The sequence below is a fragment of the Salmo salar genome, chromosome 01, assembly GCF_965601325.2.
Source record: "Salmo salar chromosome 01, fSalSal1, whole genome shotgun sequence".
Taxonomy (NCBI): domain Eukaryota; kingdom Metazoa; phylum Chordata; class Actinopteri; order Salmoniformes; family Salmonidae; genus Salmo; species Salmo salar.
The window spans coordinates 81,441,927-81,454,537 of NC_138291.1; the positions used below are offsets into that span (position 1 = coordinate 81,441,927).

At 40.5% G+C, this 12,611-nt stretch overlaps 1 protein-coding gene across 1 annotated transcript in view; it reads left to right on the top strand.

The window, feature by feature from the left end:
• Positions 1 to 12,611, top strand: part of LOC106612532 (CUB and sushi domain-containing protein 1) — a 200,871-nt gene that overhangs the window by 172,910 nt on the left and 15,350 nt on the right. The window contains exon 48 of the mRNA XM_014213739.3: positions 10,952 to 11,128. Coding sequence (XP_014069214.3) covers positions 10,952 to 11,128 — 177 coding nt within the window. The remainder of the gene's footprint in view (positions 1 to 10,951; positions 11,129 to 12,611) is intronic.

Sequence of the window (12,611 nt, forward strand, 5' to 3'; positions counted from 1 at the left end):
ACTGTTTTAATGATCAGTTCTATTGCAAAAGGAAATATTTTAGATTGTATGGCATTGCACAAATAATTGTTTTCCCAATGCATTTCTATTTTAATGGAAAATCAATGACGAGAACATTGCATGTCTGTGCAATGCAGGGATTTTTTCATAATTAGGATAACAGTAGAACTACTCAAGCATGATATATTATAATAACAGTTAAACCGGCTATTTGACAGATTTACTGGTTGCTATAAATGCTACATTTTCATACTCACTTGTCTGAATTTAGGACTCGTTGATGTATGCAAGGGTTAGAAGTCCTACACAGGCAACCCGCCACCGGTAATGTAGTGTACGATAATGCATTGCTTTAATGCACATTTTCAGAAAGGATTGCTCCATCCAGCACCTATTATAGTCGGCAATTACCTTAATGCTCAGCCATTTTGGGAGGAATTCAAAAGAGGAGAACCCAGGGTTATTTCTGACACTGTTTAATTCATCGGTTGAAAAATGAAGAGGGAACCTTGAGTGAAGCCAGGAGGGATGCTTATTGGCACATTCATATGAAGTATAAAATAAATTATGTACAAAGGCATGCAAATGTGGGTGTACTGAATATCTAAGCTGATCAGGGTTGGGGTCAATTCATAAAGTAAACTTTATTCAAATTCAAATTCCAAATGTTCCTCATTGAAAAGTTTTGAAGATAATTGGAATTGCAATTTCAATGTACTCCCTGAATTTACTGGAATTTAAATAGAATTGATCTATATTTCTAAATAAATCTTAAATGAAGATCGTCTTAAACTGTGTCTCATCGGCGAACAACATTGATTGAGCTTTATATCTCTGTAATCCAACAATCAAATACAAAGAATTAGTAAAAATCAAATGAATTATGACCGTCATTATTATGTATGCTCAACATAACGCATATCGTAGCGTACCTTAAGATTGTGGGTAATTATGGGTTCCTTGTTTTCAGGTTACGTTGTTTCTCATTCCTATGTATGTTTTGGTGTTGAGGTTGTTATGTATTCTTCAGCTCTTAGTTGCTCTGTTGTCTGTTTCTTATTTTAACCCAGTTATCATCAGTGTTGTGTGTTAGATGGGGTCGGATCCCCTATGCTAAGTGTTGGTTGACGTTAGCATTTATTATTTTGCATTACCTAGTAGTTAATGTATCGTTTAGATAAAGATAAATTATTACTAGGCGTGTTTGACTATGCCATTTAGCTCCTAACCCTAAACATAATTAATGTAATACAGATATTTGTTTTGCCCATGTAAGCCTGAGTGGTTAATGGATTGTCTACTATCTGAAATCAGCATGGCACAACCTTCAAAGGGTATTTACCTTTCATCCAAGCTGAAGGAATTCCTCTCTGATACATCTGTCAGAGAACACTATATCTTTTAAAGAAGCCCTGGTGGATTACTCCGTCTCCTTCCACCTTTCTTTCCGTCCTTCATTCCTTCATTCATCGTTTTTATTTTCATCATTAGGTCAGTTTTTGTGCATTTCTATATGTATTATTAATCATAGTTATTCAGTCTTCACGGCAACAGTACAAAGTACAAAGTGAGATAAGCCCGCAGATTGCTTACAGGAGATCAATAACGCTGCATTATTTAGAGGTCATTCATAATTGACGAGGGTTTAACGGTTGCTATAAGGGAGTTGAGACGGATCACTGCTTGGGTGATGCAAAGTGGATGGCGGCACACTATTTCTGTGACACAATAATGCTGTGCCCAGGTACTAAATACAAATTCTCATGCACAGGGGGACCACAACACTGCTGTCACTTGGGAAATAATGACTTTGACAACCACCTAATTGGCAGCACCTGATGTGCTTATCAACAAGGCTCAGCACCTGGACAAGGTTGCTGCTGCCCCCTGGAGGAATGGAGTGTGGAAGGGGTAGTGAGCTGTAGTGTGCTATTTAAACTACCTAACCTATTCCCTAACGGTTGGTAAATACATATGGCCACAGCAGTCTCCCCTAGGGACTTCATTAACTCCTTATTGATCCACTTATTCTCTATATAAAGTGGTTACATTCTTATGGGAAGCTGTACATGGGTATTTGCTTCCTTTAACCTGCTGAGTATCCTGTTGCAGCCTTGAAGTGATATTATGTCTACACAGAGATAATGCTAAACATTCTTATCAAGATGAATGATTACCAGAGTTCACTGCTCTTAAATGCTCAGCTATTGGCTTTTCTATGACTTGAGCTAATGAGTATTCGCTCAATCAACCCTAATTGAGTCATAAATACTCAAAGCTTGCACTGTAGCATAAGCCCCGGATATTCCTGCTGTAATCAAAAGCATTCATTGCATTTTGAGATCAGCATTTGTGTACATTTGCCATTCACTTTAACATGGGGGAAAGTGGAGAGCATATTTCCTCACAACGTATGTCATGCTTTGACTGATCCCTCTATGATTAATGCCCTCGGAAGATTCCCATGCTGCTGGTTCTCCCCTTCTGTAAACAAAGATGAAACTGCTTAAGCGCTATTGAGAGTATTTAAGCAGGCTGTGTGAGTGAAAGCTCTGAAAGCTCTATTCATGTGAGTCGTGTGGTTATTTGTTGTCATATGTCCCCAATGCCTCATTATTTATGGGATGGACTTGTTGTTCCCAATTAATGTAATTGGTTTTTAAAGACGATATCTATCACTGTGTGTACACAGGCAGCCCAATTCTGATTTTCTTTGCAGTAATTGATCTTTTGACCAATTAGATCAGCCTTTAAAAAGATTTGATGTGAAAAGATCTGATGTGATTGGTCAAAAGACCAATTAGTGGAAAAAATATCAGAATTGGGCTGCCTGTGTAAATGCAGCCTTTGAGAGTGAGGAGCCCATTTAATTTATTGTCTAACTTCTAAAATGCCACTCCAAGTCATTGACAAAGGCTGATACATTTCATTAAAAAGCTTTAACTAATTGGATCAAATCAATAAGTATTTCATTTTAATGTCTTGTTTCTGTTAGATTACAATTAAGTTGATCGGGTTTGTCAGCACCTGTAGAATATATTGTACTGAAGAACGATTGGACTTATTATGGGAGTAGATGAATTTGCTCAAAAACAAAGATGTAGCTCAAAAACAAAAATGAGAAATACAAGTTAACTTAGTTATAAAGAGCACAACCTCTTCTTTAACTTCTATGGGCTAGGTGGGACTAAGTGGTACACACTATCAACAGCCAGTGAAATAGCATGGCGCGAAATACAAAACAGCAAAAATCTCATAATTGAATTTTCCCAAACAGTCAACTATTTTACACCATTTTAAAGAGAAATATCTCGTTAATCTAACCACATTGTCCGATTTCAAAAAGGCTTTACGGCGAAAGCATACAATTAGATTATGTTAGGACATAAACTTCACAAGAAAAACCACAGCCATTTTCCAAGCATCAGATGGCACTCATAGGACTTCATGTATGTTTTGCTCGATAAAGTTCATATTTATATCCAAAAACCCCATTTTACATTGGCGCATGATGTTCAGAAAATGTATTCCCACCAAAACCTCCGGTGAATGAGCACATCAATTTACAAAAATACTCATCATAAACGTTGATTAAATTTACAACTGTCACGAAATTCGTCGTGGTGTTGCAGGGAAGACCAAAATGCAGCGGGTATATAGATACTCATTCTTTTAAGGAAAAAATGTGAAGCATCCACAGAACAAAAACAAAACAATAAACAGTACTCACGACTCACACCAGTGTAGCAGGCTCAATAACGCAGTGCTCACAAACAATTCTCCACAAACACACAGAAAAAAAACACCCAACTAATATAGGACTTCCAATCAAAGGCAACACCACACAGCTGCCTTCAATTGGAAGTCCACCCCAATTAACTCTACATAGAAACACCCAACCTAGACAGAACATAGAAAACACAACTTCTTCTGCCACGCCCTGACCAAAACTTATACACCTACTCCACCTGCTGGTCAGGACGTGACAACAACAGTTATTGAAAGAATTATAGATCTACTTCTCCTTAATGCAACTGCTGTGTCAGATTTTACAATAGCTTTACGGAGAAAGCACATTTTTCAATATTCTGAGTACATAGCTCAGCCATCAAAGCAAGCTATACAGATACCCGCCAAGTTCTGGGGTCAACTAAACTCAGAATTAATATTATAAATATTATCTTACCTTTGCTGATCTTCGTCAGAATGCACTCCCAGGACTCCTACTTCCACAAGAAATGTTATTTTTGTTCGAAATACTCCATATTTATGTCCAAATACCTCCGTTTTGTTTGTGCGTTCAGATCACTATCCAAAGGCATAACGCGGGAGCGTAAATCCAGACACGAAAAGTCAAATAGTTCCATTACCATTCGTAGAAAGATGTCAAACGTTGTTTACAATCAATCCTTAGGGTCTTTCTATTATAAAACGTCGATAATATTCCAGCCGGACAATAGCGTATTCATTACAGAGGAAAAAGAAGGAGCGGTGCGCCAAACGTGCCCACGCAGTAAACAACTCACTGGTCCCAGGCAGTCCACTCATTGACTGAGCTCCTATTTTCTGCCCAGTAACAGGAGAAGGATGAAACATGTTTCTAAAGGCTGTTGACAGCCAATGGAAGCCTTAGGAAGTGCAACGTGACCCCACAGACACTGTAATTTTGATAGGGATTCAAAAGAAGAACTACAATTCTCAGATTTCCCACTTCCTGGTTGGATTTTTCTCAGGTTTTTGCCTGCCATATGAGTTCTGTTATACTCACAGACGTCATTCAAACAGTTTGAGAAACTTCAGAGTGTTTTCTATCCGAATCTACTAATAATATGCAAATATTTGACTCTGGGCTCGAGTATTAGGCAGTTTACTCTGGGCACGCTTTTCATCCGAAAATGAAAATACTGCCCCCTATACCTTAAAAAGTTAATATGACACCACATAGGCCTCCCGAGTGGCGCAGCGGTCTAAGGCACTGCATTGCATTCCGTGGCCGCGAGTCCCATAGGACAGCGCACAATTGGCCCAGCGTCGTCCGGGTTAGGGGAGGGTTTGGCCGGTGGGGCTTCACTTGGCTCATCGCTCTCTAGCGACTCCTTGTGGCGGGCCGTGTGCGGGTCGGCAGGTTGAATGGTGTTTCCTCTGACCCGTTGGTGCGGCTGGCTTCCGGGTTAAGCCGGCGGGTGTTAAGGAGCGCGGTTAGGTGGGTCATGTTTCGGAGGACACATGGGGAGTTGCATGAGACAGCGATGAGACAAAATCGAACATTAGGGAGAAAAAAGGGGGTAAAATATGTCAATAGGAATAACATTAATTTTGTCTTCCATTGTGTAAAGACACTGACAATCAAAAAATTATTAACACTCAACACACCAAAAAAACCTAGCGTATTTAAATTGTAGTAAATTTTACTAAATTACTCGCTCTAAATGTACCAAGTATAACATATCATACTTTAAAAAAAATTACATATAAAAAATGTACACATTTATCCAAAATGTGACCAGAGGACAATGTTCAGAAAGTATTTCAAAACCCACACAAAGTAGGCTATTTGATTTTAAACTATTCTTACTTCTGTAACAATGTAAAAGTTCAAACAATTATTCAGAGACCATTTAAAAATGTAGATAACCTCTCTCAATAAGATTTAGTACCTCCTTGCCTGTTACAATGTAGAACTAGTAGCCTACTTTGACAACAATTCAGTGAATGCAACAAGTATTAGATAGAGACAGATAAATAGACTGTTCAGAGACAATTTTTAAAAGTACACAATTTCCCTAAAAGATTTGTAGGACAAATTCATATTTCACATGGCCACTTTAGTGTTTGCATTTAGCCTGGAATATGTCATGGAACTTCTGGAAGCACGGCCCCATCCTGGAATGTGGCACAAAACACGTAGCGCACCCAAAGAAGGTTTCCACACATCTTCCACTCTTTGGCCTGCGTCCACCCCGGATGCGCACCACACACCCTCTCTTGCGCCCTTCAAACTTCACCTGCTTTCAAATTGTGAGTCCACACACCCTGATGCCACACTCTTGGCTTCCCTCTTCCTGTCATTGTAGCCATATCACAAAGTGAATGCACAAGCTGCATTTTGAATGCCTTCAGGAACCAGTGCCTGCAGTTTCTGAGAAGCGACCTTTGCAGCGTCCCCGACACAATGTACGCATTTATGATGACAATGCTGAGCATTCCCCAAAACACATACTCCCACCATTTTATGCCTGTGCCTCCAACATTGCAATAGTTCCTTAGTTGGTCAAGGTGGTCAACCCTGCCCATTTTATTGTTGTAATCCATTACAAGCTCTGGCACTGATATAAGTTCCTACCACGTTTTAAATACAACTCCAAAACCCCTGCCACAAGGGTGAATGGTGGGACCTAGGGCAGACAATGGAAACGTAGGCTCCCCTCTCATGTGTGCTCTCCCTCTTCCCCTACCTCTTCCTCCTCCTCTCCCCCTGCTTCTTCCTCTCCCTGCTTCTTCCTCTCCCTCCTTCCCTCCCTTTTCCTCCTCCTCTCCCTCTCTATGTTCCTCTCCCTCCACTCTCCTCTCTCCCTCCAATCTCCTCTCGCTCCACTTCACCCTCCACATCTCTATCCCTCTAATCATCTCTAACTTCTCTTCCTCCCTGCCTTTTGCTGCTTAGCCCTGACTCTCCACATCACTTCCCTCGCTTTCATCGAGCTAGAGAAATAGAGTAACAGAGGGAGACCAGACAAGCCCAGACAAATAGGATACAATAGTGGTCAAGAAAATAATCTCTCTCCCTCTCTCTCTGTCTCTCTTTTCCTTTCTCTCTATTTCCTTTTCTCAACCATACACATCACATAACTGCATTTGACACTAGCTAAGTAAGTGAAAGTGAAAAAATATACTAAGAAATATACAGTGCATTCGGAAAGTATTCAGACCCCTTGACTTTTTCCACATATTGTTACGTTACAGCCTTATTCTAAAATTGATTAAATAACATTTTCCCTAATCAATCTACACACAATACCCCATAATGACAAAGCTAAAACAGGTTTTTAGATTTAAAAAACCCCAGATACCTTATGTATATAAGTATTCAGACCCTTTGCTGTGAGACTCAAAATTGAGCTCAGGTACATCCTGTTTCCATTGATCACCTGTGGTAAATTAAACTGATTGGACATTCATTTGAAAGGCACACACCTGTCTATATAAGGTCCCACAGTTAACAGTGCATGTCAGAGCAAAAACCAAGCCATGAGGTTGAAGGAATTGTCCGTATAGATCCGAGACATTATTGTGTCAGGGCACAGATCTGGGGAAGGGTACCAAAAAATGCCTGCAGCATTGAAGGTCCCCAAGAACACAGTGGCCTCCATCATTCTTAAATGGAAGAAGTTTAGAACCACCAAGACTCTTTCTAGAGCTGGCGCCCGGCCAAACTGAGCAATTGGGGGAGAAGGGCCTTGGTCAGGGTTCCTCTGTGGAGTTGGTAGAACCTTCCAGAAGGAAAACCATCTCTGCAGCACTCCACCAATCAAGCCTTTATGCTAGAGTGGCCAGACGGAAGTCACTCCTCAGTAAAAGGCACATGACAGCCCGCTTGGAGTTTGCCAAAAGGCACCTAAAGGACTCTCGGACCATGAGAAACAAGATGTTCTGGTCTGATGACACCAAGATTGAACTCCTTGTCCTGAATATCTGGAAGAAACCTGAATGTCTGGAAGAAACCTGGCACCATCCCTACGGTGAAACATGGTGGTGGCAGCATCATGCTGTGGGGATGTTTTTCAGCGGCAGGGACTGGAAGACTAGTCAGGATCGAAGGAAAGATGAATGGAGCAAAGTACAGAGAGATCCTTGATGAAAACCTGTTCCAGAGCGCACAGGACCTTAGACTGTGCCGAGGGTTCACCTTCAAACAGGACAACGACCCTAAGCACACAGCCCAGACAATGCAGGAGTGGCTTCGGGACAAGTCTCTAAATGTCCTTGAGTGGCCCAGTCAGAGTCTGGACTTCAACCCGATCGTACATCTCTCTCGACCTGAGCGATGCTCCCCATCCAACCTGACAGAGCTTGAGAAGATCTGCAGAGAAGAATGGGAGAAACTCCCCAAATACAGGTGTGCCAAGCTTGTTGCGTCACACCCAAGAAGACTAGAAACGGTAATCGATGCCAAAGGTGCTTCAACAATGTACTGAGTAAAGGGTCTGAATACTTACGTAAATGTGATATTTAAGTTTTTTTTTTATACATTTTCCAAAATGTCTAAAAAACTGTTTTTGCTTCGTCATTATGGGGTACTGTAGCTAGCTCTCCCCGTCTCTCTCTTTTGCTTCTCCTTAATTTAGGAATAAATTAATTTGTTCAAAACTGTTCAACTATTGCCTTTTTCTCACTTTGAGTCAACTACTCATCACATTGTATGCACTGCAGTGCAAGCTTTTTGGTATTTGGTATTTTATCAGGATCCCCATTAGCTGTTGCAAAAGCAGCAGCTACTCTTCCTGGGGTCCACACAAAACATGAAACATGACATAATAGAGAACATTAATAGACAAGAACAGCTCAAGAACAGAACTACATAAAAACATTTTTTAAAGGCACACGTAGCCTACATATCAATGCATAGACGCAAACTTTCTAGGTCAAATACGGGAGAGGCGTTGTGCCTTGAGGTGTTGCTTTATCTGTTTTTTGAAACCAGGTTTGCTGTTTATTTTTAGCACTATGAGATTGAATGGAGTTCCATGCAATAATGGCTCTATATAATACTGTATGCTTTCTTGAATTTGTTCTGGATTTGGGGACTGTGAAAATACCCCTGGTGGCATGTCTGGTGGGCTAAGTGTGTGTGTCAGAGCTGTGTGTAAGATGACTATGTAAACAATTTGGGATTTTCAGCACATTAATGTTTCTTATAAAAAGAAGTGATGCAGTCAGTCTCTCCTCTACTCTTAGCCAAGAGAGACTGGCAGGCATAGTATTTATATCAGCCCACTGATTACAATGAAGAGCAAGACGTGCCACTCTTTTCTGGGCCAGCTGCAGCTTAACTAAGTCTTTCCTTGCAGCACTGGACCACACGATTGGACAATAATCAAGATTAGACAAAACTAGAGCCTGCAGAACTTGCTTTTTGGAGTTTGGTGTCAAAAATGCTATCTTTATTATTTATTATTTATTTATCTCCCCATCTTTACAACCAGTGAATCTATATGTTTTGACCATGACAGTTTACAATCTAAGGTAACGTCAAGTAATTTAGTCTCCTCAACTTCTTCAACAGCCACACCATTCATTACCAGATTACCAGATTCAGATTCATTCTAGAATTTAGGGAATGATTTGTACCAAATACAATGCCCTTCGTTTTAGAGATGTTCAGGACCATTTTATTACTGGCCACCCATTCCAAAACAGACTGCAACTCTTTGTTTAGGGTTTCAGTGACGTCATTAGCTGTGGTTGCTGATGCGTATAGGGTTAGGGTTAAGGTTATATATATTTATATATTTTTAAACAAGGCATGCGTGTCCATGTATGGTGAATCATCACCATACATGGACACGCATGCCTTGTTTAAAAATATTGAAAAGCCAAGAGGGCCTAGAGAGTTGCCCTGCGGTACACCACAGTTTACATGTTTGACAGTAGAGAAGCTTCCATTATAGAGAACCCTTTGAGTTATATTAGATAGATAGCGCTGAATCCACGATATTGCAGAGGTTGAAAAGCCATAACACATATGTTTTTTCAACAAAAGGTTATGGTCAATAATATCAAAGGCTGCACTGAAATCAGTACAGCTCCCACAATCTTCAATTTCTTTCAACCAATCATCAGCCATTTGTGTCAGTGCAGTACATGTTTGAGTGCCCTTCTCTATAAGCATGCTGAAAGTCTTTTGATAATTTGTTTACAGAGAAATAGCATTGTATTTGGTCAAACACAATAGTTTCCAACAGTTTGCTAAGAGCTGGCAATAAGCTTATAGGTCTGCTGTTAGAACCAGTAAAGGCCGCTTTATCACTCTTGGGTAGTGGAATTACTTTGGATTCCCTCCAGGCCTGAGGACAAAGACTTTCCTCTAGGCTCAGATTAAATATATGACAGATAGGAGTGAGTCAGCTACCATCCTCAGTAGCTTTCCATCTAAGTTGTCAATGCCAGGAGGTTTGTCATTATTGATCGATAACAATAATTTTTCCACCTCTCCCACACTAACTTTACAAAATGCTTTTCTTTCATTCTTTTTTTTATGCATGAATACGATGACTCACTGTTCATTGTTGGCATTTCCTGCCTATGTTTTCCCACTTTGCCAATTAAGTAATCATTAAAATAATTGGCAACATCAAATGGTTTTGTGATGAATAAGCCATCTGATTCGATGAAAGGTTCAGTTGAATTTGTGTTTCTGCCCATAATTTCATTTAAAGTACTCCAAAGTTTTTATCCATCATTCTTTATATCATTGATCTTGGCTTCATAATACATTTTTTTTTATTTTTGTTGAGTTTAGTCACATAAGTCAGCCAGTCAGATGTGCAGGCAGATTTATTAGCCACTCCTTTTGCTCTCTGTTTACATCACATATATTATCAAGCATTTCATACATATTATATAGATACTGTTTGCACTTGGTGAACTATAGCAACACCCCAAAAGTCAAATGACAGCATACCCTGTTTCTGGTTTCTGGTTGATGACAACAGCCGCATGAATACAACAACAGGTTGTTTGCAAGTTAATTTTGCGATATTGACACTGATATTATTGTTAGAAAAACAAGGCCGTTCGCGACCGCTATAGTAATTTAAGGAAAGGCAGTTGACGACCGCTATGGGTTCTAAAGCGTTAATGATAACAATTAATGTAGGGTTTATTTACCTTAAATTTATCTCAAAGTATTTTCCCAATATTTTTTTATGTTTACCTATTGATGTTTTTTCAGCGGTTTCCTGTGGGAATCCAGGTACGCCTGCCTACGGGAAGATTGTCTTCAGTGATGGAATACTGTTTTCAAGCTCCGTGGCATATGCTTGCTGGGAAGGATATAAGACTTCAGGCCTCACCACTCGCCACTGCACCACCAATGGCACTTGGACCGGCTCGGCCCCAGACTGCACAGGTACTGTACTCAGTGGCGATATTAGCATGTAAATCTTGGTGGGGCAAACAAAAAATATATTGTTTTATGCAGGCCAGCAAAGCCTACACATCACAACACAACACTAAACAATACATTAATTGCACTATAATGGTGATAAACGGTGCACACAAACTGTTAGGGCCTACATAAAGCTGTCCCAACAGCAGAGTCCAAACAGCAGTCCCAACACCTTACCACTGCTACACCTGGCTATCAGCAGAGCCTTGTCTGGCAGCGAAACAGTTCATTCAGCCTCATTTACTACCTTTTTTAAAAAAAACATAGCTGATATGGCTGACTTGCTTAAACAAATGTGGTTTCTACTGACAATTGAGATGTACAAACTATGGCATAAGGGAACAACAAGCGGATAAGAGGCAATCCGTAATTTCGATTAAGACATTATTGAGCAGTCGTAGTCAATATAACTATGTGTTCAGCACTTTTGAAATGTACAGCGACAGAATTCAGAACATGGGCCGTTCTCCCTGTACAACAAGTCAGAAATTAGGATAAATAAAGGTGGCATAAAAGCAGACAATGAAAGCTCTTACAATATTAAATTATTACATTTCTCTAAAACAGGCTATAGGCTACATGTGCACCATCATGTCAGAACAGTAGGCTAAGTTATGAGGGAGGAAAGGAACCAAATGATTAGGGTGAGGCACATGTGTTACTAACAGCTTACTACACAACATTCACTTAATATTACTTTCTTGGCTACACTATACATATCTCCCTGGCATATTACATAATTTATGCAGCAGCATACAATACATTTTTGGACTCAGCTTGTTGTGGAAGGTGGCACGGAGGTCCTTCTTGTGGGCCAAAATCCCAACCCTGAATTCTGAGTTGGATGACCATTCAACATTTTTTTCCGTATTTTCCCAGTCTGACATAGTTTTTTCCCAGTTGTCTTGAACTCACTGAAGTCTTAGATTTCCCAGTTCCAAGTTTTTAGTTGTTTTGAACGCGTCAGAAATGCTGGATTGACAGCATGGCCAAAGTATTCAAACTGGCATTACCCTCTTTTTCGTGATATCCAATTGGTAGTTACGATCTTGTCTCATCGCTGCAACTCTCCTACGGACTCGACGAAGGTCGTGAGCCAAGCCACACTGCTTCTTGACACACTGCTCGCTAAACCCGGAAGCCAGCTGCACCAATGTGTTAGAGGAAACACTGTCGACCTGATGACTGAAGTCAGCTTGCTAGAGCACGATGAGACAAGGACATCCTGGCCGGCCAAAACCTCCCCTAACCCGGGCGAAACACTGAGCAAATTGTGCGCCACCTCATGCGTCTCCCGGTCACAGCCGGCTGTGACACAGCCTGGGATCGAACCCGGGGCTGCAGTGGCGCCTTAGCACTCATTTCTGAATTTGCGATTTCCAACTTGTTGTGTAATGTTTATGGCCGATGAGCACTGATACATTTTCACTAGAATTTCTCTTCA